At 38.2% G+C, this 26,650-nt stretch overlaps 2 protein-coding genes and 1 long non-coding RNA gene across 4 annotated transcripts; 1 reads left to right on the plus strand and 2 right to left on the minus strand.

Moving 5' to 3' along the window:
* Positions 1 to 3,265: 3,265 nt before the first annotated feature.
* LOC125472528 lies at positions 3,266 to 4,397 on the plus strand. The gene is made up of 2 exons (XR_007254492.1): positions 3,266 to 3,721; positions 3,932 to 4,397. It is a non-coding gene; the product is annotated as an uncharacterized LOC125472528 (long non-coding RNA).
* Positions 4,398 to 5,910: 1,513 nt separating this feature from the next.
* Positions 5,911 to 6,348, minus strand: LOC108865536 (uncharacterized mitochondrial protein AtMg00810-like). The gene has a single exon (XM_018642541.2). The coding sequence runs from the start codon at positions 6,346 to 6,348 to the stop codon at positions 5,911 to 5,913; it is 438 nt and encodes a 145-aa protein (XP_018498057.2).
* Positions 6,349 to 23,276: 16,928 nt separating this feature from the next.
* On the minus strand, positions 23,277 to 25,649 carry LOC103927077 (transcription factor IBH1-like). Of its 2 annotated transcripts, XM_048574143.1 has the most exons (2): positions 24,733 to 25,649; positions 23,277 to 24,417 (listed from the first exon to the last, which is right to left on the minus strand). In XM_048574143.1, exons 1-2 carry the CDS (start codon positions 25,231 to 25,233, stop codon positions 24,400 to 24,402), a joined length of 519 nt encoding a protein of 172 aa, XP_048430100.1. In that variant the 5' UTR covers positions 25,234 to 25,649; the 3' UTR covers positions 23,277 to 24,399. The 2 variants fall into 2 exon arrangements, with proteins under 2 accessions (XP_048430100.1, XP_009334245.1); XM_009335970.3 differs by lacking the exon at positions 23,277 to 24,417 and having other exon boundaries at positions 24,441 to 25,642.
* Positions 25,650 to 26,650: the final 1,001 nt, after the last annotated feature.

Here is a 26,650-nt window from a genome sequence, read left to right on the forward strand (position 1 = left end):
TTTTGAAAATATGTCTTTAGCCCCTGAAACTCAATTTTCTCCACAAAAAACCCGACATAAGATTTTTACTTAAACAAAACCCATTAACTAGATTCCACATAAGCAAATTCATTAATTATGTTTGCCTTTATACATTTAAAAGTTTTTGGATGCCTAAACTACCCCTATTTTAATGTTTGATGCGGAATGTAAGGGAGAATTAATGATTTTGCAAAAATAAAAAAAATAATGTTATAAATTCATTGCCTAATATATAATAACAATATGTGACATCCCACATCGCCCAGGGAAGTGATCCTTAAATGTATATTCCCATCCCTACCTAGCACGAGGCATTTTGGGAGCTCACTGGCTTCGGGTTCCGTAGGAACTCCGAAGTTAAGCGAGAAGAGGGCGAGAGCACTCCCAGGATGGGTGACCCATCGGGAAGTTCTCGTGTGAGTTCCCAGAAACAAAACCGTGAGGGAATGGTAAGCCCAAAGAGGACAATATCGTGCTACGGTGGTGGAGTGGGCCTGGGAAGTGGTCCCCCCCGGGCCGGAATGTGACAATTTGGTATCAAAGCCTAACCCTGGTCGTGGTGTGCCGACGAGGACGTCGAGCCCCTAAGGGGGGGTGGATTGTGACATCCCACATCGCCCAGGGAAGTGATCCTTAAATGTATATTCCCATCCCTACCTAGCACGAGGCCTTTTGGGAGCTCACTGGCTTCGGGTTCCGTAGGAACTCTGAAGTTAAGCGAGAAGAGGGCGAGAGCACTCCCAGGATGGGTGACCCATCGGGAAGTTCTCGTGTGAGTTCCCAGAAACAAAACCGTGAGGGAATGGTAAGCCCAAAGCGGACAATATCGTGCTACGGTAGTGGAGCGGGCCCGGGAAGTGATCCGCGTCACATCCCGGCCCGGGTGGCACCACTTCCCGGGCCCGCTCCACCACCGTAGCACGATATTGTCCGCTTTGGGCCCCGACCACGCTCTCACGGTTTTGTTTCTAGGAACTCACACGAGAACTTCCCGATGGGTCACCCATCCTGGGAGTGCTCTCGCGCGCTACTCGCTTAACTTTGGAGTTCCTACGGAACCCAAAGCCAGTGAGCTCCCAAAAGGCCTCGTGTTAGGTAAGGATGGGAATATACATTTAAGGATTGCTCCCCTGGGCGATGTGGGATGTCACAATCCACCCCCCTTAGGGGCCCGACGTCCTCGTCGGCACACACGCAACCAGGGTTAGGCTCTGATACCAAAGTCAACCCATCCTGGAAGTTCTCGTGTGAGTTCCCAGAAACAAAACCGTGAGGGCGCGGTTGGGGCCCAAAGCGGACAATATCGTGCTACGGTGGTGGAGCGGGCCCGGGAAGTGGTGTGCCCCGGGCCGGGATGTGACACAATAAAACATGTGTAATATATGCAATAATTCATGCTTAATAAGGTCAATAAAAATATTATACTAATAAAAAAATTAATGTTATAAATTCATTACCTAGTATTTATACTAATCAAAAAATTAATGTTATTTGATTCAAATAGTGCACCTACTATTAAAATTTTAAAATGTTAGATTGCTTAAAAAAAGCAACATAATTTACCCAATATATGTAAAATACATGTGAAATAATTTAGTACATGATAAAGCAAACCCAATATCTGCAAAATACATGCAAAATAATTTACCTACATAATAAAACAATGTTATTTTATACAATACTAATTTAACTATTATTTGTACATATAATAATAAAATGTGCCCAATATATATGATATTGATACATGCAAAATAAAATACCTATATAATAAAGGAATGTTATTTGATTCAAAATTCATTTACTTACAAAACAAAGTAATGTTATTTGATTAAAATTAATTTACCTAGTATTTATACATATATCTTATAATAATAAAATTTACCAAATATATATATATATATGTAATAGTACATGGAAATAAATTGCCTACAAATGAAGGAGTTCTATTTGATTCAATATTAATTTACCTACAAAATATAAGTTATTTGCTAATCATAAATTTACATATAGGTAAATTAATTAGTATAATATTTTTATTGACCTTATTAAGCATGTATTATTGCATATATTACACATGTTTTATTGTTATTATATATTAGGCAATGAATTTATAACATTATTTTTTTTATTTTTGCAAAATCATTAATTCTCCCTTACATTCCGCATCAAACATTAAAATAGGGATAGTTTAGGCATCCAAAAACTTTTAAATGTATAAAGGCAAACATAATTAATGAATGTGCTTATGTGGAATCTAGTCAATGGGTTTTGTTTAAGTAAAAATCTTATGTCGGGTTTTTTGTGGAGAAAATTGAGTTTCAGGGGCTAAAGACATATTTTCAGTAAGATCATATTATGTCCATATCCAAATCAGATCGCGTGTCTTGCTAAACAAGTATGGTCATCCAAAGTGATTCAGCCTAGTGTCCCGGAGTAGAGTGATGGTGGTATCGCTACTTTGTCTGACACAGCTTTGCTGTATACAGATCAAACTTACTTCGGCCTTGGAAAATCATGGTCCCACAAATAATAGAGAGATTAAGAGAGGGGGTACATCACGCATAGAGAGTGAATTAGGAGGTGTGTTTTCTCACTTCCATTGTGCCTTTATTTATAATAGTAGTGAAAGTTAATTCCTTACCAAATAGGATTGCAACTTTAATAGGATAATATCTAAATATAAGATATGGTAGAATCCCACAAAGATATCACAAGATAATATAGAATTTATACAATCACATTCCTAAACTATTAAGACTGCAACAATAGTAAAGTTTTTATTGATTTTTTAGTGAATAATTTTTTTTGGGTTAAATTATGAATATTTTCTTATTTATGCTTGAGATTCCTTAAAAGGGGTTATTTGAGGAACACGTTAAACTATATTTAGTTATATAGTCTGTACATGCACATCACCACCACCAAATGGTGGATAATTAAATCGAGATGGAGAAATATAACAGAAATTTCTCATATATATTTGAGATGGCCTGGGATCTCTCTCTCTCTCTCTCACACACACACACATATATATATATATATATAATTTCGCATTGAACAATGAAAGACTGTCATAAAATGATAATTAATTAATGGGCAACTCTTGACTTAGCATGCAATACTCTGCTGTAAGTCAATAATAACTACTTGTACAAAAATACAAAAAACCTAAAACGCGTCTTAGACATCTCACTATCTATAAGTAGTTATATCGGAACAAAGGAGCCAAACTTGTAAATCGATCTGATACAATATGGTTTTTGAAGTTTGTTTTTACTGCGGGAAAAGAAAGGTTGAGGGGCATGTGTGCCCTAAAATTAAACCGGATAATGGCTGTTTCATGATTGACAAGGTTTTTAATGATGAACCGTCGGTTTATCTGGATGATGTGGTTATTGATGAGGATGTAAAGGTGTGCTTGGAAAATGATGTGACCATATCCAACTGTAGTGAGGAGAAGTACACGGAAGTCAAGGAAGCCGGGCAACGTGTTGAGGATGTAGGCTTGATGAGGAGGGATAGACTACAGTTGTCCTAAGATGGAGGAAGAAAGTAGATAAAAGGAAAATGGGTGAAAGCTCTATTGATGAAAGGTCGTACAGAGATGTGGCTGCTTCTCCTAAACCTAAATAGGTGGCTAAGGCTGATATTGTGCAGGATTGGCGAAGGGCAATAAAAATCAAAGGAGAGGGAGCAGCAGGTAAGTGGAAACACAGAGGTTTTTCAAGGCATCGAAAAAAATAAGTCCCACGCTGCCATGAATTACTTAACTGATTGAAATTTGTTTGATTTACTAATGTTTGAAGATTTGGTTGAGTCTTTGCTTCCATTTGAGCCTTGCCATAACACTGACTTTAGACTCGGAAAGTTAAATTTCTTTGATGCAATGTGTGTTTTGACTCAAAATCAGGATGTGATGATGAAACATGTTGGAAGTGGTGAGTCGGAAGCTAGGAAGACCTTGGGTAGCTTTGTTGTGGCTATGCTTATGGTCGAGGTAGCATCTATGAGTGCTAAGCCAACTGTTGGTTTGCTCAGTCCAAGAAAACGCGTCCGTGAAGAAGAAGATGTTGAAGCTGGTCTGTCGACTTATCTTGAAGAACTTGACTGATAAAGGGTATCATGTGGAATTGTAGGGGTTAGGGTAGACCGAAATTTACTAGTAATTTTAGTTTTCTTAATAGCTTGGTTAAGCTTGATTTCTTTTGTGTTGTAGAAACTAAATCTACTGTGGACAAGGCCCCCGTTAGTTGTTTTAGAAGGTTTTTTTTTATCAGTGTTTTGGTTTTAACCCTGAGGGGAGATCAGGAGGCATTTTTATTTGTTGGAATGCTAGTGCTATTAATATTAATGCGATTGCTGCTTCTTCTAGGTTATTCACGTTCTAGTGAAAGATGTGCTTGATAATATTGAGTATTTTGCTACTTTTGTCTACATCAATCCTCAAAAGTCGCTCCATGATAAGTTGTGGGAGAAGTTCCTAGCCCTAAACCCTGGTAATAAGCCCCGAATGTTGTTAGAAGATTTTAACAATATTACTTGCATTCAGGAAAAATGGGGAGGGGTTCAGAATGTCCATGCAAGTTCAATTCATTTTGTGGATTTTCTTAATTAGGCGGGACTTATTTCGTTACAAGCTTCAGGTGTTCTATTTACCTGGACTAATAAACACAAGGATAACTCTTTTATTTTTGAGAGATTGGATAAGGTCGTTGCCAACTCCTTTTGGTTAGAACTGCACTCTGGTTATGTTCTTCACAACTATCCTATTCTAGGGTCTGACCATAGTCCTTTGTTGCTTAACACCATTGGTTTCCTAGTTATTAGTAGGAAGAAGGGTTTCAAGTTTGAGGCCATGTGGAATCTCTATCCTGAGTTTAAACAATTTGTTAAAGGGGTGTGGCATTCTAGTGAGGGGTTGTCCCCTCTAGATCATTTCAGGGGCTGCTTAAGTACCTTCGTTTTTCTTGTTAAAAGATGGAATTGAATGGTGTTTGGTTCGGTCAAGGAGAAAAAAGATAAACTTTTAAGGGAACTGGATGTTATCTAGAAGGAATTGATGTCTGCAAACTACAATGATAACTCTTTAAATCATGTTAATGAGAAAGTTCACCTTGAGGCTTAAATTAATGATAAACTCTCCCAAGTCCTTAAGGAGGAGGAAATGATGTGGGTGTGGGCGCAAAAAGTAAAGTCTAATTGGTTAAAGCATGCTAATAAGAATACTAGGTTTTCCCAACTTTGTGCGACTATTAGGAGAAAGAGAAATGAAATTAATAAAACCTGTTGATTTTTCTGATTTGAATTGTAATGTATTTCATATCTTAGAAAGCCTTATGGAAGGCATACTTATACACAATACTAAGAAAACTTGAAAGCTTTACACCCTACACACTTGTAATCTGACAGCACATATGCACTTGCACGTTCCTTGCTGTGCTGTCTGTGCACTTTCCTTGCTGTACTTGATGTGTTGTTCTTGCTGTGCTGTCTGTGCACGTTCCTTGCTGTGCTGTATGTGCACGTTCCTTGCCGTTTTCTTCCAATACTCCCCCTCAAGCTGGATCCAGTAGGTTGATGGATCCAAGCTTGGAGAGGAGTCTTTGAAACTGATGAGAAGCCAGAGGTTTGGTGAATATATCAGCCAGCTGATCGAGGCTTTTTACATAATGTGTCTGAATCACCTGCGACTGTACTTGTTCACGGACATAATGACAGTCGACTTCAATATGCTTCGTCCTCTCGTGAAAGACGGGGTTTGATGCTATGTGCATGGCAGCCTGGTTGTCACAGAATAAGGTCATTGGTTGAGCTGTGAACACACCTAAGTCACATAAAAGTCCTTTTAGCCATATCAGCTCACACGCGGTTGAGGTCATTGCACGATATTCAGCTTTGGCACTTGATCTTGCGATGACAGTTTGTTTCTTGCTCTTCCACGTGACCAGGTTTCCACCAACAAAGGTACAATGACTTGCGATCGATTGCGTTTCCTGCCCAATCAGCATCACAGTACCCCATGATTTGAGTGTTGTCATTCTTTGCCATGAGGATGCCACGACCAACAGACCCTTTTAAGTAACGTAAGATTCTTTTGACAAGGTTCAAATGCTCGATGGTGGGAGAGTGCATGAACTGACTGGCAATACTTACTGAATGTGAGATGTCTGGTCTGGTGATCGTTAGGTAGATCAGCTTGCCGACAAGCCTCTGATATAAGCTGATATCCGAGAGTGGCGTGCCTCCCAAGTCAAGCTTGAGCTTGCTATCAAGAGGGGTAAGTGCAGGCTTGGCATCACTCATATTGGCATCTTTAAGTAGGTCCATGACTTACTTTCGTTGATTAAGAAATAGTCCCTTGTAAGAAGATGCCATTTCGATTCCAAGAAAATACTTCAACACCCCAAGATCTTTAACCGCAAATTGTTGTTGAAGTGACTGTTTGAGTGTGGTGATTTCAGCAGCATTATCACCTGTAATTATTAAGTCATCCACATATATCAACACAACTAATTTGCTTGCAGCTCTTGTGCGAACAAATAATGATGAATCTGCATTACTCCTTTTGAAACCAATGCTATGAAGAACGGTACTTAGTTTTGCATACCAAGCACGTGGTGATTGCTTCAGTCCATAAATTGACTTATGTAACTTACACACCAAATTAGGCTCTTGGCTTTGAGGGTGTCCTGGTGGCAATCTCATATAGACTTCTTCTTCAAGATCACCATGTAGAAAGGCGTTCTTCACGTCCATTTGATACATAGACCAACCTTTATTGACGGCAACAGACAATAGAACCCTTACTGAGTTCATTTTTGCAACAGGAGCAAATGTTTCCTTGTAATCCACCTCAAATGTTTGAGTGAATCCTCGAGCCACCAGCCTGGCTTTATGCCTCTCAATCGAACCATCAGAATTAAACTTGATCTTATAGATCCACTTACAGCCTACTGCCTTTTTTCCTTGTGGAAGTTTGGTGATGCTCCAGGTTTTGTGTTGGTCTAGTGCTTTGAGTTCTTCTCTCATTGCTTCTTTCCACACAACTTGATTATTAGCCTCATAAAAGTTTTGAGGCTCACTGTGACTTGAAATGTTGTTAAGAAAGGCAGCATGAGATGGAGTTACCTTTTGATACGACACGCAATTTGAAATTGGATGCCTCGGTTTATATGTGACAAAATCTTGAAACCTTGTGGGAGGTTGTCTATCACGCCGAGGATTGCGTCGAGGTACTAGGAGGTTTGTCTCATCCTCATTCAAATTGTCATCCACTCCTTGAGGATTTTCTATGTTGCCGTTGTCATCATCATGCACCGAGTCATCATCATGCACATAATTATCAGGATGAGTACCTTTATTATTGACTTCAATGGGAGGTGTAGAAGTACATATTCTTGGTAGAGGAATTAGGTCTAAGATGCACTCCCCCTGACTTGTGGCTTCATGTGATTTGCTGAAAAAAGGGTTAGCTTCATGGAATCGTACATCTTTAGATACAATTATTTTTCTTAGTTGAGGATCATAGCACTTATATCCTTTTTGTGTTGATGAATAACCAAGAAAAATACATTTGAGAGCTCTAGGGTCCAACTTATCTCGATGGTGTGACTGTATATGAACAAAACAGACACAGCCAAAGACTCTAAGATGTGAAAGGTCGATTTTTCTTCCTTTCATGACTTCAAGTGGAGATTTAAACCCCAAGACTCGACTAGGAAGTCTATTGATGATGTACACAGCCGCCATGACTCCTTGTGACCAAAATCTCTTTGGTACGTTCATTTGTAACATTAATGCTCTCGTTTTTTCCAGAATGTCATGATTTTTCCTTTCAGCTACACCATTTTGTTGAGGTGTGCCGACACAACTTGTTTGATGCATGATACCATGCTTGCTCAAATATAATGACATGATATGGGACATATATTCGGTGCCATTGTCAGATCTTAAGGTTTGAATTTGAGAGGAAAAATGGTTCTTAACAAGATTGTGAAAATCCTTAAAAACTTCAATCACTTCACTCTTAGACTTTAAAAGGTACAACCATATGACTCTAGAGAAATCATCAACAAAAGTTACATAATACTTATAACCATCAAAAGATTCAAACGTTGGTCCCCATACATCTGAGTGAACTAGTTCGAAAACTTTATTAGTCCTAGATAAGGATGAGGTAAAAGACAATCTGGTGGCTTTAGACAAATGACATGTTTCACACGAAATTAAATCATTACCTAAGTTTGGAAACAAGGAAGACAAAACAGGTTGGGAAGGATGAGCTAAACGTTGATGCCATAATTGACTATCTTGGGATGGACTGGACTTGGCTTGAAATCCTCTGGGACTGTTTTTTGATATGTAATAGAGGCCATCAAGGTAAAACCCTTCACCAATCGTCTTCTTGGTGAGGCAACCCTGAAAAATGACATTGTGAGGAGAGAAAATGGCCAAACAATTTAAGGTATTGGTGATTTTTCCCACAGATAGAAGTTGAAATGGAAAAGAAGGAACAAATAAGGCTACTGACTCAATTTTGTCCGATATTAAGTTGATATTTCCCTTCCCTAAAACCTTAGAACTCTCACCATTGGCAGTTGAGACTTGAGACGGTTTTGAAAATTTTTCAAACTTGTGAAACTTAGAAACATGGTTGGTCATATGATCTGTGGCACCCGAATCAACAATCCACAAATCATGCATCATATTTACATTAAGAGCAGTTTTAAAAGCAGTAATGATACCTTGCATGTCATCTTGGGCCATGTGTTGTGTTTCTGTCAGAAATCCAGCAAACTTGCCTAGCAAAGCTATTGAACTTCCATCTTCAAAGCCGACCGTTTGGTCACTCTTAATCCTTTCTTTCTTGCTTTGAAGATACACTGCAAACTCATTTATGAGTGCAGCTGGATTTGCAGTGAAGCTCTTGAGTGCATCAGACCTATGAGAGGTTGAGGTAGTTGCATTGTTGGCTCTATGTAGTGCACGGTTCAGTCTCTGTGAGCCCTTGTTATCCTTCATGAACTCTGGCTTTAATTCTGGATGTAAAATCCAGCATGTCTCCTTAATGTGACCAGTATAGTTGCAGTGTTGGCACTTTAAGTGTGGATTCTTCACTTTGTATTTTCTTTCGTTGGCTAGATAAGCCCTTGCTTCAGTTACACTGGTCTTTGTGCCAGTGTTCATGACTTTCCTTCGTACTTCTTCACGTTGGATTGTTGCACATACGCTGGTGAAGGAAGGTAGTTCGGGGTTTATGAGTATGTGGCTTCGTAGGTCTTCGTATCCTGGATCGAGACTTGACAAGAGTTGGAATATCTTGTCTTATTCTGCCCTTTTCAGTAGTAAAGACGCCTCAGTTGTGTGAGGCCGATACATTTCCAGCTCATTCCACATGCTCTTCATGCTGCCTAGAAGTTGAACAAAGGGCTTTCCTTCTTGTTGTATGTTGGAAATGTTCTTCTTCAATTGAAACACACGTGCAGCATTGTTCTGGCTGCCATACATTTCCTTGACTGTCTGCCATAGTTTGAATGATGATTCAGAATAACTGAATATTTCAGCTAGTTTACGTTCCATGGAATTTAGGAGCCATGACATAACTAGCTGATCCTTGCAAAGCCAGATTTCATAAGTTGGTGAAGAAACATCAGGAACTTCGATGCTTCCATTTATGAACCCTAGCTTGGACCTTCCACCTAGGGCAAGACTCACTGCTCTTGACCAAGGTAAGTAATTAAACTCATTTAACAAGACCGAGCTTAATCTTTGATTTGGATTGACATCCACCTCAAACACGGTTGAGGAGGAAGGTATCTGGGAATCTCCAAACGAATAAGAATTCTCTTCCGCCATATAAAGACCTATAAGAATAAAGAAAGAATTTTTCTTCCTTTTTTTTTTTTTTTTTTTTAGTGAAAGCTAATATAAAATTAAATTAAAAAACTAGGGGAACAGAAAATATATTTATATCAGCTTTACTCCTGGCGATCTCCTCCCTCCCGAGGGTCTTGAAATCGAACAAGCACGCGTGCTTCTCGGGGTACCTGTGAACCCCGCAGAACGTGGTCCCGCACCTGCACTTGAACCCGGTCAACCCGACCCGTTTCCTGCAAACGGTGCACCGGTTCGGCTGCGACACCACCACGGAGTTAGTTTGGATCTGGCAATTGCAGAATGCCCATGTACGCCGAGGCTTTGAGCAGCGTCTCGAGTTCTAGCTCCTTTGCGCCGTCAACGGTCACCAAGGTCCCGCCTTTGCTCTGTTCCTGCTCTTGCTGCCGTTTGCTTTCGTTACCCTTTTGCGGATTCTGCTCTGTCTGATATTCTTCGGAATCAGAGGCTATCGTGTCGGAGCTTGGTGACAGAGGAACTAAAACAATACTTCAGACCCGAGTTCTTGAACAGGTTGGACGAAATGATTGTTTTCCGTCAACTCACCAAGCTGGAGGTAAAGGATATAGCAGATATAATGCTCAAGGAGGTATTCGAAAGGTTGAAGAAGAAGAAGATAGAGCTTCAAGTGACGGAGAGGTTCAGAGACAGAGTGGTTGACGAAGGATACAACCCGAGCTACGGAGCCAGGCCTCTAAGGATACAACCCGAGCGAACGACATGGATAAGATGATGCAGAAGCAGGTTTTTTTTTTTCTGCTCTGATACCATGTTGATTTTTCTGATTTGAATTGTAATGTATTTCATATCTTAGAAAGCCTTATGGAAGGCATACTTATACACAATACAAAGAAAACTTGAAAGCTTTACACCCTACACACTTGTAATCTGACAGCACACATGCACTTGCACGTTCCTTGCTGTGCTGTCTATGCACTTTCCTTGCTGTGCTTGCTGTGCTGTTCTTGCTGTGCTGTCTGTGCACGTTCCTTGATGTGCTGTATGTGCACGTTCCTTGCCGTTTTCTTCCAATAAAACCAGAGATGACAATCGTATCTGGTGGTATAAGGGTGAGGGATTGGAGCAAGTCTTTGTTCAAGAATTCAAATTGAGGTTCACTAATCGATCTAATCCCCTAACTACTGAGCACTCAATTAAACTTGATCTCTCAAGTAATAAAACCTGGCATTTCAATTGGTCATAATACTAAGTTATCTGAAGTCCTTTCAAATAATGAAATCTAGAATGCTGTCAAGCATTTGAGCTCTTAAAGCCCCAAGTTTGGATGGCATCCATGCGAGTTTCTTCCAGGAATGCTAAGAGGTGGTGTGGCCTTTAGTTTACGAGATGGTAAAAGATTTTTTTCTTTTTTTTTTTTTTTTTTTGTAAATAACACAAGTTTAAAGTTAATCAATCACACTAATATAGCCCTTATCCCAAAAGTGGAGAATTCGGAAACAGTCAATAATTATCACCCAATTAGTCTCTATAATGTTAGCTACAAGATTATAACAAAAATTATGGTCACCAGGTTAAATTCACTTTTGCAGGAGTGCATTTAGCCAAACCAAGGTGCTTTTGCTCCAGGTAGGTCAATACAAGATAATATTCTTATTGCTCGTGAATTGTTTTCTAGTTTCAACAAGAAAAAAGGCAGAACCGGGGCGCTAGCTATTAAGCTAGATTTGGAGAAAGCGTATGATCTCTTAAACTGGGACTATATTAAAAGGGTTTTGGAAGCTTTTGGTTTTTTTAGTAAGTGGATAAGTCTAGTGATGGAATGTATATCTTCAGCTTCTTTCTCCATCAACATTAATGGTGTGTCTTATGGTTATTTCTATGCAAGTAGAGGTATAAGGCAAATGGATCCCTTATCCCCCTATATTTTCATTCTTTGCATGGAACCCTTATTTAGAAAGTTGAATGAATTAGCTTATACCCCAAAATCCCATATTGGCCTGCTCACCTCCCCTTTTGGATATAAAGTTTCTAACCTTGTTTTTGTAGATGACTGCCTTATTTTTGCCAATGCTTCTTCAAGGGGTGCCATGAAGGTCCTTGAAGTTCTTAACTGGTTTGCAAATATTTCGGGTCAACAAATAAATTTCAATAAATCCTCTTTATATTTTTCCTTGAATACAACTGATCAAATACGAAGTGAAATTGTCAACATTCTCCAGATTCAGCACAAGACCACCATTGGGAAATATCTTGGTATACACAACATTATTTTTTGGAATGACCCTCTAAATGGGAATGAGCTAGTTAAGAGATTTAAGCAGAAGCTTGCTGGTTGGAAGGCCCACACTCTTTCGAAAGCAGGACGACTTACTCTTATCCAATCAAACCTTTCAAGTATGCCTAATCATATTATGTCCTATTTTAAATTTCCTAATAAACTAACTAGTCAATTAAATAGGGACTGTAGACAATTTTTCTGGGGCAACAGTCATAAGTGTAACTCTGTGAGCTAGAAGGATGTTTGTAGACCAAAGAGTGAGGGTGGTTTAGGTATCAAGAACCTAGACCACTTCAATAAGGCTTGTCTTGCTAAACTTGGTTGGAAAGTGCCATATGATAAGGATAATTGGTGGGAAAAAATTGTCAGAAACAAATATCTTAGACATGAAGGTTTTTTTTAGACAAAAATTAAACAATACCACTCACTTGCCTGGAAAGGAATCTTAGGGTCAAGGGACATCATTAGCAAGGGGATGAGATGGGTTGTGGGTGACGGCAAGAATGTATTGGCCTGGACTCATAACTCAGTTTTTCCTCACCCTCTTTTCCATCTCATCCTAAAAAACCAAATACATCAAATTCATTGAGGAACCAAGGTTGCTGAGTTCATTGTGGATGGGCATTAGGATAAGGACACTCTAATGCGAGTAGTTGACTCTTATATGACAAATAAAATATGTAACATTCATATCCCTATTCATTTCTCTAAGGATGTTGTTGTCTAGGGGCCTAGTAACAAGGGTAAGTTCTCAGTTAAATCTACTACTTGGGTTCAAATGGAGGATCGTGACCATTCTCCTAATCAAAACCTTATAAATAGAGTGTGGAAGCAGATCATGCCCCCTCCAATTAGAGTTATTTGCCTGGAATCTCATAAAAGGTAAGTTGCAAACTAGAAAGAGACTTAGTAAGTTCATTCATAACATTAATACTCAAAGCCCCATGTGCAACAACTAGGAGGAAGGGATAGATCATATGTTCTTCCATTGTAATTAAGCAAAGCTGTCTCTATTTGCTGTCTTGGAATGATAGAAATGGAAGCCTATTTAGAAGTGCGATTCCTATCCAGAGCAAAACTATCTTCTGTGCCATGGTTATGGTGTGTAACTATTTCAAGGATAATGCAAAAAGTAGGACAAATATGTAGGTAACAAACAATGATAACATGATTAAGTGGATCTGCCTCTCGTCTCCTTATGTTAAAATAAAATTTGATGGCTCGGTGTCAAACTCTGTGGCGGCGAGAGGTTTCATTATCAGGAGCTAGAGTAGTAAGCCTATTATTGCTGGTGCTATGAATTTGGGGTCTTCCGCCATCAATGTTGCTGAGGCCAGGGCATTGTGTGAAGCCTTAATCTGGGCTAAGAGGAGAAACCTGATGCATATGTGTATGGAGGGTGACTCTAAACTTATTATTGATGCCATTTGTGGAGTTTGTGAAGTGCCTTGGAATTTAAGGACCATTATCGAAGATATCAGGTGGTGTGCCTTTTTTTTTTTCTTTTTTCTAGGATATCAAACGGGGGCATGTCTTCAGGGAAGCAAACTTTGTTGCAGATGCTATGGCGTCCATTGGATTGAAAATAGATAATCTTTGTATTTGGGATGCTTGTCTTCCTATTAAAGCCAGCTTAGCCTTTTTATTTGATTCTAATGGCTCGGGTTATGTAATGGGCTTTTCTCTGTAATGAAGTTTTTCCTATTAAAAAAAAAAACTTTAATAAAAAAGGTTTTTCTTGTTGCAGTCATATTTAGAATAGGAATGTGATTGTGTAAATCCTAGTAGATATGGGAATGTATCTTATATTCCTATTAGGAGTTGATTACCTATTAAATGTTGTAATCCTAAAAGGAAAGGTTTTTACTTGTCCTACTACTATAAATAAAGACATAATGGGGTGAATCAAACACACCTCATAATTAAATCAATCTCTTTTCTCTCTAAGTGTAACCGGTCCCCCCTCTCTCTCTAAACCCTAGATCGTTTAATCAAATAGGCTTACAACACGCTATCAGCACGCTTTTACTAGAATCCGTTCACTGCTGAAATTCTGAAGTTTGTAGAATCCGTTCACTGCTAAAATATGAGACGAATACATATCTATAGAACCTGTATGTTCTACGATATATGTCTATGACTTACCATATGACTAATTACGTTTAATCATATATGATTAAACGATATATGTACACGATATATGATTAAACGATATATGTACACGATATATGATTAAACGATATGGATGAATACATATCTATAGAACCTGTATGTTCTACGATATATGTCTATGACTTACCATATGACTAATTACGTTTTTTTTTCCCTCCATTTTAGGGACATGTCGAACTTGAACAAGCTCGATTTCTCCACTCTAGAAGTCTTTTAAGTCCATGAATAAATACAACTCTGAAGTTTGTAGAATCCGTTCACTGCTGAAATTCTGCAAAGTGGAACTAATTGAATCAAATCTTCTGCAAAAGACCTATTCGACCTTTTATGCCACCAATATTGTCCTGCAGCAACAATATAGGGCACAAAAATTCACCAAGTTTTCGGATTTGTTCTCTGTTTTACTTCTCACTGAGAAACAAAAACCAACTTTTGATGAAGAATTATCAAGCTCGACCCACTGGCTCGAACACCGCGCCTGAAGCTCATGTGACCCATTCTAGCAGCCATAAACGACGAAATCATCATCGTGGCCATGGCAATAGGCGGCAAACCCAATCATGGGCCCAGGGTCAATAGAGTGTCGCACCTAAGGGAGGAAATACGACCCAGCAGCATCCACCACTCACCTCTAAGGCCCCAAACTTCAAGAACAAGGGCAAACCTCCCGTTTAGCCTTCTTATAATAAACTGGACATGTGTTATCATTGTGGATCAAGGGATAATTGGTCACATGTATGCCAAGCTTCCCCTGAGGCTATTGCCACATATCATTCCTGTTGTGAGTCTAACTTTGCACATGTGGATCATTCGAAAGATGCAACTACATCAGTGGAGATATAGGATTTTCAAGAGGCGTCAGCACCTATGGATGAATAAATTTTTACCCCAGTGGCCGAACCCACTGGGAGTGGCTGGCCCCTACCCCCCCCCCTATTTTCTAGGTTTATGGTTTAATTTTGAACAATTTTTCTAAGTATTTGGAATAATTTGTTTGGTTTTGGTTTGTTTTGAATTATGGATTGTTATTTGAATGGATATTATTTTCTCGAATTGCTTAATTGAATGAATGGACTTATATTTATGCATGTGACCAATTTAATCAATTTATTTCTAGGTATGTCTAGTGAGGAAGTTAGTTGTCTGTTAGATAATGCAACCACACACACCATTTTGCATGAAGACACTATTTTACTAACTTAATACCCAAGAAAGCTCATTTGACAACTCTCTTAAGCCTATCCAACCTGATTGAAGGATATGGAAAGGAACATATCATGTTGTCTAATGGTACAATTTTGACCATTAAGGAGGCACTCTATTCTCCACTTTCCAGAAGAACGTTGTTGAGTTTTAGAGATATTCGAGATAATCAATATCATCTTGAAACCAATGAAGATAATGCTTTTGAATTTCTTTGTATCACTTCGTACAAATATGGCCAGAAGCATATTCATGAGAAGTTCGAACGTTTGCCGAGTGAGTTGTACATCACAACCATTCGCGGCATAGAAGCCCACAGTGTGGCCAGCCCTATGCCTGAGTTCCAGGATAATTTGTTGCTTTGGCATGACCGTTTGGGACATCCTGGACGTGACATGATGTGCCGTATCCTCAAATCTTCACACGGGCATAAGTTACATCCCTATGTTGGAGTTTCACCAAGCAAAGCGTGCTATTTATGGAAGTTGAATGCTCAACCCTCACATACAAAGATCATTCACCACCCCTCTAAGTTTCTTCAAAGGATTCAAGGGGACATTTGTAGACTTATCCAACCAACCTGCCGACCATTTAGATACTTTATGGTGTTGGTTGATGCATTGACACAATGGTTACATGTTTTCCTATTGTCTACACGCAACGCCACATTTGCTAAACTCCTAGCTTAAATCATTAAGCTAAGGGCTCACCACCCTGATTATCCAATTAAGTCGATTTAACTAGATAATGCTGGAGAGTTTACGTCACAGACTTTTGACAATTATTGCATGTCAGAAGAGATTGATGTGGAGCATCTTGTACCCCATGTTCACACCCAAAACGGCCTGGCAGAAGCTTTCATAAAACGCATTCAATTGATAACTCGGACTTTGGTTATGAGAATCAAACTGCCAGTATCTGCCTGGGGCTATGCAATATTGCACATAGCTATGTTGGTCCGCCTGAGGCCCACCGCTACTCAACCACATTCACTGTTACAGTTGGTCACTGGATACTAGCCTAACGTCTAGCATTTATAGGTATTTGGGTGCGCCATTTATGTGCCAATAGCGTTGCCCCGCTACGTACCAAAATAGGTCCTCAAAGAAAAATGGGAATCTATGTCGATTATAATTCACCATCAATTGTTTGCTACTTAGAACCCTTGACAGGAGATCTTTTTACCGCACTTTTTGCGGATTGTCAATTTGATGAGACATTTTTTTCGTCGTTAGGGGAAGATAAGCATGCTAACGTTCCCATAGAACGCCGTGAATTGTCATGGTATGCTCCCACTACGTCTCATTTAGATCCTCGAACTGCCCAGTTTGAAACTGAGGTGCGACGAATTATAAATCTTCAGAGCATTGTTCAAAGCATGCCAGATGCTTTTAATGATCTAGCAAAGGTGACAAAATCACATATACCCGCTGCAAACACACCTGTAAGGATAGATGTACCCCGCGCACGTCAACAACTCGTCTGGGAAGGCCGGACCATCCCCAAAGATGGGGAGGTTGCACCTTCCACATGGCAAGGTACATTGGCGGCTAGCCAATCATCTGCTCCAGCCCTGAAGCGTGGCAAACCCCTTGGTTCAAAGGATTCACAACCCCGGAAGAGGAAAATGACACCAAATAGTGACCCTAGTTTGAATCCGACAATCGTTCACTCATCTATTCCAACGCATGAGGCTATTTTAGATTACGATGATGCTTCAGACGAAACATGTCGGCCTCCCAAGGATCGTGAGATTTCGGTCCATTATGTAATATTGGATGAGGTTTGGAATAGGAATGAGATGATCGTTGACGATGCATTCGTGTACTCAGTAGCTACTGACATCATGCTTAGCAATGACATTGAACCATGTTTCATCGATGAATGTCGACGTAGAACCGATTGGTCAAACTGGAAATAAGCATTCCAGGTCGAACTCAATTCGCTCGTGAAACGTAAGGTATTTGGACCTATCGTTCTTACACCACCACACGTGAAGCCCGTTGGCTACAAGTGGGTTTTCGTGAGGAAGCGTAATGAGAATAATGAAATAGTGCAATACAAGGCACACCTCGTAGCATAAGGCTTCTCTCAGCGCCCTGGGATTGATTACGAGGAGACATGTTCCCCCGTAATGGACGTTATAATGTTCCGCTACCTAATCAGTTTGGTAGTTTCCGAAAAACTGAATATGCAACTTATGGACGTAGTAACTGCGTATCTTTATGGGGATCTAGATACGGAAATACACATGAAAGTTCCAGAAGGACTTCCACTGACTAGTTCAAATAGTTCTAGACCACAGAACACTCTTTCAATTAGGTTGAGGAGGTTACTCTACGGATTGAAACAATTCGAGCGGATGTGGTATAACCGTTTGAGTGAACATTTGACAAGTTAAGGTTATGTGAAGAACAAATTATGCCCATGCGTGTTCATAAAGAAGTCACATTCCAAATTTGCAATCTTTGCAGTTTATGTCGATGACATAAACCTCATTATGACTCATGCAGAGCTTGAGGAAATTGCTGCACACTTGAAATTGGAATTTGAGATGAAGGATCTTGGGAAAACTCGATACTGTCTTGGTCTGGAGATCGAGCATTGTTCAGATAGAATCCTAGTACATTAATCGAACTACACCCAAAAGGTGTTGAGACGTTTTAATGAGGATAAAGCGAAGCCTTCGAGTACACCCATGGTCTTCCGGACTCTAAATGCTAAACGAGATCCCTTTCGTCCCAAAGGAGGATGAGGAAAAGATTTTCGAACACGAAATTCCTTAACTAAGTGCAATTGGGGGTTTATTGTACTTAGCTCAGTGCACTAGACCCAACATCTCATTCGCTGTTAATCTTTTGGCAAGATACAGTAATACGCCCACATGCAAGCACTAGAATGGTGTTAAAGACATTTTTCGCTACCTCAAGGGTACAACGGATTTAGGCTTGTTCTATACCCACAAATCTCCGAGTGTTGCTGCCCCCTATGGTCATTGGATTGATTCTCGCTTTGTTGGTTACGCAGATGCTGGATATCTGTCTGACCCACATAGGGCACGTTCTTAAACATGCTATGTCTTTACCGTTGGAGACACCGCTATATCTTGGAGGTCTACCAAGCAAACGCTAGTTGCGACTTCATCGAACCATGCTGAGATTCTCGCCCTACATGAAGCATCGCATGAGTGCTTTTGGTTGAGAGAAGTTATGGAATATATCCGAATCACTAGTGGTCTTACATCAGTCGTTAACCTTTCTACGACGATCTTTGAAGACAATACAGCATGTATCGAGCAGTTAATCACACCAACATCAGAACATTAAAATCAAGCAAATAGTTAATCACACCAACATCAGAACATTAAAATCAAGCAAATCTGTTCCCAGGACAACTTGGCTAATCTCTTCACCAAGTCATTGCCTAAGTCTACATTTCAGAAGCTTATCCAAGGAATCGGTATGCGTAAATTATCTAAGTTGAATCACTTGTAGTTCTCTTGTTTAGAAGTTATGTCTAACTCAGGGGGAGTATCTAGAAGCATACTCACATAATCTTAGTGTACTTTTTTTCCTACGATTAGGAGCATTTTTCCCACTGGGTTTTTGCTACCTAACGAGGTTTTAATGAGGCACCCATCCTGGGATGATCCTACTCCGTTGAGTTCACTACCTTTGTCCTATTTGACGTTTGTTTAAAGACATTATGCATACTTCTCACTTTTCTCCTTAGTCTATGGATTTTCCCCATGCCTTGGGTTTTACCATAGCGAGGTTTTGTGAGTTTTACTACAAATGCATACTTCAATTAAATTTGAGACTCACGATCACTCGTTGTGCCAATGACTTCATCAACTATTCTACCTCATCTACTAAAAATCTGATGCGATGGTTTGTTAAGTATTTACACACTCAATGGGGAGTGTTGCAGTCATATTTAGAATAGGAATGTGATTGTGTAAATTCTAATAGATATGGGAATGTATCTTATATTCATATTAGGAGTTGATTACATATTAAATGTTGTAATCCTAAGGGGAAAAGTTTTTACCTATACTACTACTATAAATAAAGGCACAATGGGATGAATCAAATACACATCACAATTAAATCAATCTCTCCTCTCTAAGTGTAGCCGGCCCCTCTCTCTCTCTAAACCCTACCCTAGATTCGTTCAATTAAATAGGCCTACAACATTTCTAACTTTTAAAAAAAAAACAAAATATCACTAATAACTTCATTTAATAAAAATAACTTGAATTTGATATAAAAAGACAAAAATTTACTATAATAAAAAAATAATAATAATAAATAAAAAATACTTTGAAAAACTGAAAAATCGCAATATCTTTATCAATCTCGCGTGGATGGATTGAAGTCATACTTTGACTTTCAACTTTTTACAACCTTTGCTGTAACACGTAGGAGTAATGATTGGTGGTAGGTTGAAGTTGGGTTTTGGTCACAAATTTCATACTAATAGTTTGGGAAAATAAGTTATGATTTTGTTCCAAATTTTCTAAAGACTGCTACTATTGTGACCACATTCACACTTCAATAAAAATAGTAGTTATGATTACATTTTTCTTTGAAGTGACTATCTTCTTCTTTTATCATTTTTTTTTCATTATGACCACATAAAAACGGTTTCCACAAAACGTTCATTTCGTTGGGCAATTTATAGTATTCAAAGAAGGCAAATGCAGTGCATGGTTTTTCTTCAAATTCCATATGATGATTAGTAAGAATAAGAAATTTTTGTTTCTAGTCAGATAATTGGGAGCAGTTTTACTTGCATTGTCTTCATCAAAACAAGAAGAAAGAAAAAGTCCGAAACAGAAAAGAATGATATCCATGATGAAGTCTTTTCAATCTTTCCTTTTTATGGAAAAAAAAAAAAAGAAAAAAAAATTTGTATTGGGCAACCAATGGTTTTCACAACATATTTTGCATTGGGAAGGGAGGATCTGGAAATGTCTACAAGGCAAAGCTACCATCAGGCAGAATAGTTGTAGTGAAGAAACTCCATCAAAAACTTGATGGCGAGGAGATATCACAGGAGGAGTTCCACAATGAAATAAGTGCACTAATCAATATACGACATTGAAACATTGTGAAACATTGTGGTTTTTGTTCAAATTTGCAGCTCCTTTCTGGTCTATGAGTATCTAGAAAAGGGTAGTCTGGCTTCAATCTTGATTAAAGAAGACGAAGCTAAAGAATTGGATTGGAGTCTAAGGGTGAGAATTGTAAAAGGCGTTGCTTCGACACTATCTTACATGCGGCATGATTGTGTGCCGCCAATTATACACTGAGACATATCAAGCATCAACATTTTGCTAGACTACAACTACAAGCCTTGTGTTTCAGACTTCGGCACTGCTATGCTTTTGAATCCAGACTCATTGACTTGGAGCTCCCTTGCAGGCACATACGGATATGTAGCACCATGTAAAGTAAAACAGTTAAAAATATAATGTTAAATTTGATAACATAAAGTTAAACATATACTAATGGTTTGCTCTCCCTTAATTTTATGCAAAGTTGGCCTACATAATGAAGGTAACTAAGCAATGTGACGTTTATAGCTCTGAAATGCTGGCACTAGAAGTGATCATGGGAAAGCGACTAGGCGATTTAATCTCGTCCCTTTCGTCTCCATCATTGTGTGAAAACAAATTGCTGAAGGATGTATTGTACTAACGGTTTCCTCCTCCTACACCTGAAGTTGAAGATCTGACAACCATTGCAAGTTTAGCGCAATCGCATGCAGGCATTCGCAACCGCAATAAAGGCCAACAATGCACATGGTTTCTCAAACATTATCATTTCAAACCACAGCTTCCATTGGAGGACCAAACGTCACGCTTGAACAAATTATTAAGATTTAAATTGCGTTTGACATTGTTTGAGTTGGCACGAAAGTTAAAATGTCTTGTCTAAGTATATCATATATGCATATTGTTCTTCAATCAAGATTATTTACAATCTTCAACTACTTACAAACATTTGCAAGCATCAAGTACTGAAGTTTATTTTTTTTATTTTTTTTATAACAGAATCAACTGGTTTAGGTTGACTATAATTTAGTTTTTATAGTTGAATTGACCATTACTTGATACGAAGCCACATGATACTCTGTTATACTTGCACATAAATTATAACAAGAGGAGTGCTATCTAGACTCTCTCAAAAGCGAGTACAATATAATATAATATACCAGTTAAATGGACCGGACAAAAATATCCTATTTAGTATTTATTACCACCTTCCGGAAAATTCATATCCAACATATTTGTTTTTATACATAAAATAGTTTAAATTAAATTAATTCAAGTGATGTGATTGTGAATTTGAATTTGAGTGCGAAAAAAATAAAAAAGTTCTAGCGAATTTAGTTAAGTTCAAGCCCATTGACTTCTTGGACTAAAACTTGGATGACTACTGAGAGTACCAATCCTACTGTAAACATCTGGAATTTAATTTATAATTTTTATTTTATCTCAAATAAAAAATAGTTTCAGCCCAATTTTATTTTTAGCCTTAGCCCAACACTTTGTGTAGGGCCATTAGATTACAATATAATCAGCCCAAACAAAAGAGAGAGAAGCCACACACACACACATACTCTCTCTCTCTCTCTCTCTCTCTCTCTCTCTCTAAACTTACAAACCAACAATGAGAAATTTGTTTTTCTCGTATCATCTACCTTTCCTTCTTATCTCTTACGTAAATATCTTCTATCATTGCTGACTAGTGAAGGCTATCTAAGGAGAAGGTGGCGGATTTATAGAAAACGAAGGAAACCTTAAGCAGAAGGTGGCAGTCCATGGTGATTTCAGATTCTGTAAACAAGCAATCTATATAGCTGAGTAACCCAATCTATGAAGCAGGTGGTGGAAGGTCTAGGGCTAGGTTCCAATCATGACATATTTCCCTATAAATAGATGCAATTTGAGTAGAAACCTCCATAGCAAAGTTCTTTCAGTTTATTTTACAGAGAGAAAATTTGAGTGAGAACTATGAAGAAGAAAGAAAGAGGTTTAAATTTGCAGAGGAAGGCTTAAGGGTAAGAATTACTAACTAATTAGTACTTCAGTGCTCGAGGAATGTTCAAAAAGGTGCCTTTAAATCCATGTAAAACTCTGTGTAGCTTTTCTGCACATACTTGCTGTTTTCACTCGTGATTTCTCTCATTCCAAAGCTCAGTTTTTAACATAATTTATAAGGAGTTTTAACGAAAAGCCTACAGTACTGTTCATTTTAACGAAAACCACATTTTTACACTAAAAAGTCAATCCTGGTACTATTCACTTTACCCTTTATTTTGTCATTATCATTAAAACTCAAAGTTTCCAAATCATTTTCATTAATTTTCCTTAATTTATATCGTTGGAAAGATGGTTCTTCAAGCTTCAAACAAGTCTAAATTCATAAGTTTTCATTGAGATTTGATTAGGCAAAAGGCTGCTCGTTTTATGTCCACAAAACTATAACAAAGTTCAATTTTCTGCAATTTCTATTTGGTAGGGTTAATGAAGTGATTTTATGTTACAATATTCTTAATTTTGGTTTGTTTGTCATGTTTCTTTTACCCCTGACGTTCGGCTTTAGACTGGACGGTGCTTAAGAACTAGGGAAAGCTAAGGAAGAGATTTTAGCTTCCATGGACTCGAGGTAAGGGATTTAGAGATTAATAATTGAGTAGAATTTTGTAAGTTAATTATATACTTATTTTGATAAAGTTTATATGCTTATGTTTCTATTATTAATTGAGCGATTTGCCTACTTAATTATGAATCATGAATTTGATATCCATGGTGCTTATGTATAAGAATAAGCATAGAAAAGCTGAAAAAGATGAAGCATAGAAAAGCAGTGGGTCTTGACAATTTGCCGATTGAAGTGTGGAAGGTCATGGGAAAGACAGGTATAGCATGACTTACTAACCTTTTCAATATGATTTTGAAAATGAAGATGTCTAATGAATTGCGAATAAACACTTTGGTGCCTATCTATAAGAATAAATGCGACATACAAAATTGTATGAACTATACGATCCCGTTTAGTGGGCTGGATGAGATTGGGCCTTAAGAATAAGATTGTATTACTAGAGACTTATAAGACAAGTCTTGTAACTCATGTATAAAGATAAGTTAGATAACTCACTCTATTGTGAACTCATAACCCATCATGTTCGATCATATTTGTCTCACATATGACACAACAAACAACTGACTAAACTAAAGTCTATTTTAATTGATCATAACATATCTCATCTAGCCCACCAAACAGGGCCTAGGAGTACTAGGTTATGAGTCATATAATGAAGCTTTGGGAAAAAGTAATTGAGCATAGAATGAGGCAAGAGACACAGGTATCAGACAATCGATCTGGGTTCATGCTAGGCACTCGACCATGGATGCAATTCTCTGTTACGAAGATCGATGAAACAATTTAGAGATATGCAAAATGATGTGCACATGATCTTTGTAAATTTGGAAATAAGCGTATCATAGGAATACAAGTAGCATATAGCAATGAGTGAAGTCTTCAGTGGCGTGTATAGACTATATTCTTGTGGCCTCAAATTAAATTTGATAACCTGCACACGCTTTAAACTACTGGATCTGCAAGCTTTTGGTTGCTGGTTCTTGGCTTCGCAAAAGAAGCTAGAGCCAGCATATAACGAACATAAAGATATCCTCATATTATATTTTTAATCAGATTTTCTACTATTGCACAATCACAATGCAGCTGGTACCTGGAGGTTTTGTGCATGGAATAAGCCACGCCTCCCTCGCTCCCTCCCTTTAGCTCGCTAGGCGGCATGGCCACCAGCGACCGGCCACCGGGCAATCAAGCAACTTCTTAATAAAATAGACAAAACTAGAAAAGAAAAATGAGTTATGTAGAATGGTAAGTTCCGTGACTATATTCCCGGCAGGTATAAAGAAAAGTTTCCTTCATGAAAAATAACAATATTCATTAGACATACTTCAGACCGTACATCAAAACGTCTACAGACACATCAAAGATATCAACAGTAAAAATAATAATCTCAGGACAGAAAAACTAGTACGGAACAACCCCGCTTTATTATATTATAGAATCAATCCATGATTAATGAAACACACACACACATATATATATAGCTGATCAAGCAGCAGAGCAGATATCTGCAATCTTTCTCATCACTTTTACCTGAGTGTTGAGGCACTTGATGTAATGTGCAGCCTCGTCTAACAAGCTGCAAATATCCATGGCTTCCCCACCTGGTACGAACTTTCGAAGCTGGTTCACCTCGCAAACAATACCAGTCTCTTTCTCCTCCTCCTCCTCCTCCTCCTTATCACCGTCATCACACTTCTTCATCATTGTCATCATCATCATCTTCTTACTGTTGTCAGTTCTTCTTGATGAACAATTATAAATCCGTGAACCCTTGTGGCTTCGATTAATCTTCGTAAGCAAAGCACGGCTCCAAGCTCTTCTAGTCCCAACAGCCGAAGCCATAGATGCATCAGCAGCATTCTTAACACTCAAATACCTTCTACACACCTCCCTAGGAGAAGGTGGTAGTACATTCGTTGATGATATAGATCTTTGCGTATTTATTCTCTTCAAGGCTTGAAGAAACCCTTTTGCGAACCTAGATTTAAACGTGGTATAATTAGGCCTCAAAGACAAGCGCTTTGGATTCATGGTGTGGAATAGGGTTTTACTCTTATAGGGATGGACCAAAAGACTAACAAGAGATGGGAGATGTAGATTTTATTCTGACACAAGGGATCCTCTAGTTCTTAAAGCTCACAAGGACAAAAGGAGAATCAAGTTCTGACACAAATGTCTATGCATGTTGTGTTTGTATTTAGAGAGGGGGGTTGAAACTGGGAGGATCTAAAGATTAAGGAGAACCAGGAATCATTTTTTTTTAATTATTTTATAATACAACTAATATTGCAAAAGGAAATTCGAACTCAAGACTTCAATCATCAAAATAAAATTCCTAATCAATTAAGCTACAAATACTTCATAAAGAATCAAATTCTATTAAGATACTACAAATAATGCATTAATTATTCTTGGAGTTTCTATTAGCTAGCTTGGGGTTTTAGGAGGTGAAAAGTGGGTTTTGTGGGGTTGCTAAGGGCCAACCACCATATGAGAGCACATGGTTGCAATACCCACTTGGATTAATTGTGGGACCTTAATTTCTCATTTCCTCTCTTTGTTCTTTTTAATTATATGGATCTTTCCTAGTAAATGGATACATGCTTACGCTAACTTTGCAACATTTGAAATTTGTAATTTTTGGTCATTCATTTTTGGTAATCAGTGACCAAATGATAAAGGCAAACGGTGATGATCAAGCCACACGTTCTAGTGACCAAGATCAAACTAAGTTCTACCATCAGGATAATTGTTATGGAGTTCAAATATGCAAGTTTTTATGTTTTAAGGTTTCATTGATCAGTTTAAATCCTACATCTAAAACACTTAACTAGTTATTTTGAACGCACAAAATATATTATAGTAAGAGTTTGTAGCCCAAATGTTTAATAAATTCACCCTAAGCAGTTGAAATTATATACGATGCATTGTTATGGAGTTCAAATTCTCTATTGATATTTATAAAACCTAAATCTAAAACATTTAACTACTCCAAAAATACAAAACGTATCATACTAAGGGCTTGTAGCTAAGTGTCTAAAAGTATTCACCCTAAACACTTAACGACTAATATGCAATATTTTCACGTCTTAATATATATGCTAGTATATATTGTAAAAAGAAGAAGAAGAAAAACATCAAATAATCATTTTTCATCGGTATAAAGGCACGGTGGTGTTGAAGGATCACATGGCTCCAAGATTTTATCCCAAAGTACTAGTTTTTTTTTTTTTTGTCAAAAGATAAATTTTGTTAGATTAGATGTTAGATTAAACACTAAATTACTAACCTACAAATACGCATGTTTATGGCTCCAATAAGGATCAATATTTAAGAAAAGAGTTTACTAAGGTCTTGCATGACTGCAGGAAGATTACAACATGAATATTTTAAGATCGTTATGTAAGAGTAACAGATAAATTTTTTTTAACAGATGCAGCTAGTGGCT

The sequence above is a fragment of a genome, unplaced genomic scaffold (assembly GCF_019419815.1).
Source record: "Pyrus x bretschneideri cultivar Hongxiangsu unplaced genomic scaffold, Pyrus_bretschneideri_v1 Contig7, whole genome shotgun sequence".
Taxonomy (NCBI): domain Eukaryota; kingdom Viridiplantae; phylum Streptophyta; class Magnoliopsida; order Rosales; family Rosaceae; genus Pyrus; species Pyrus x bretschneideri.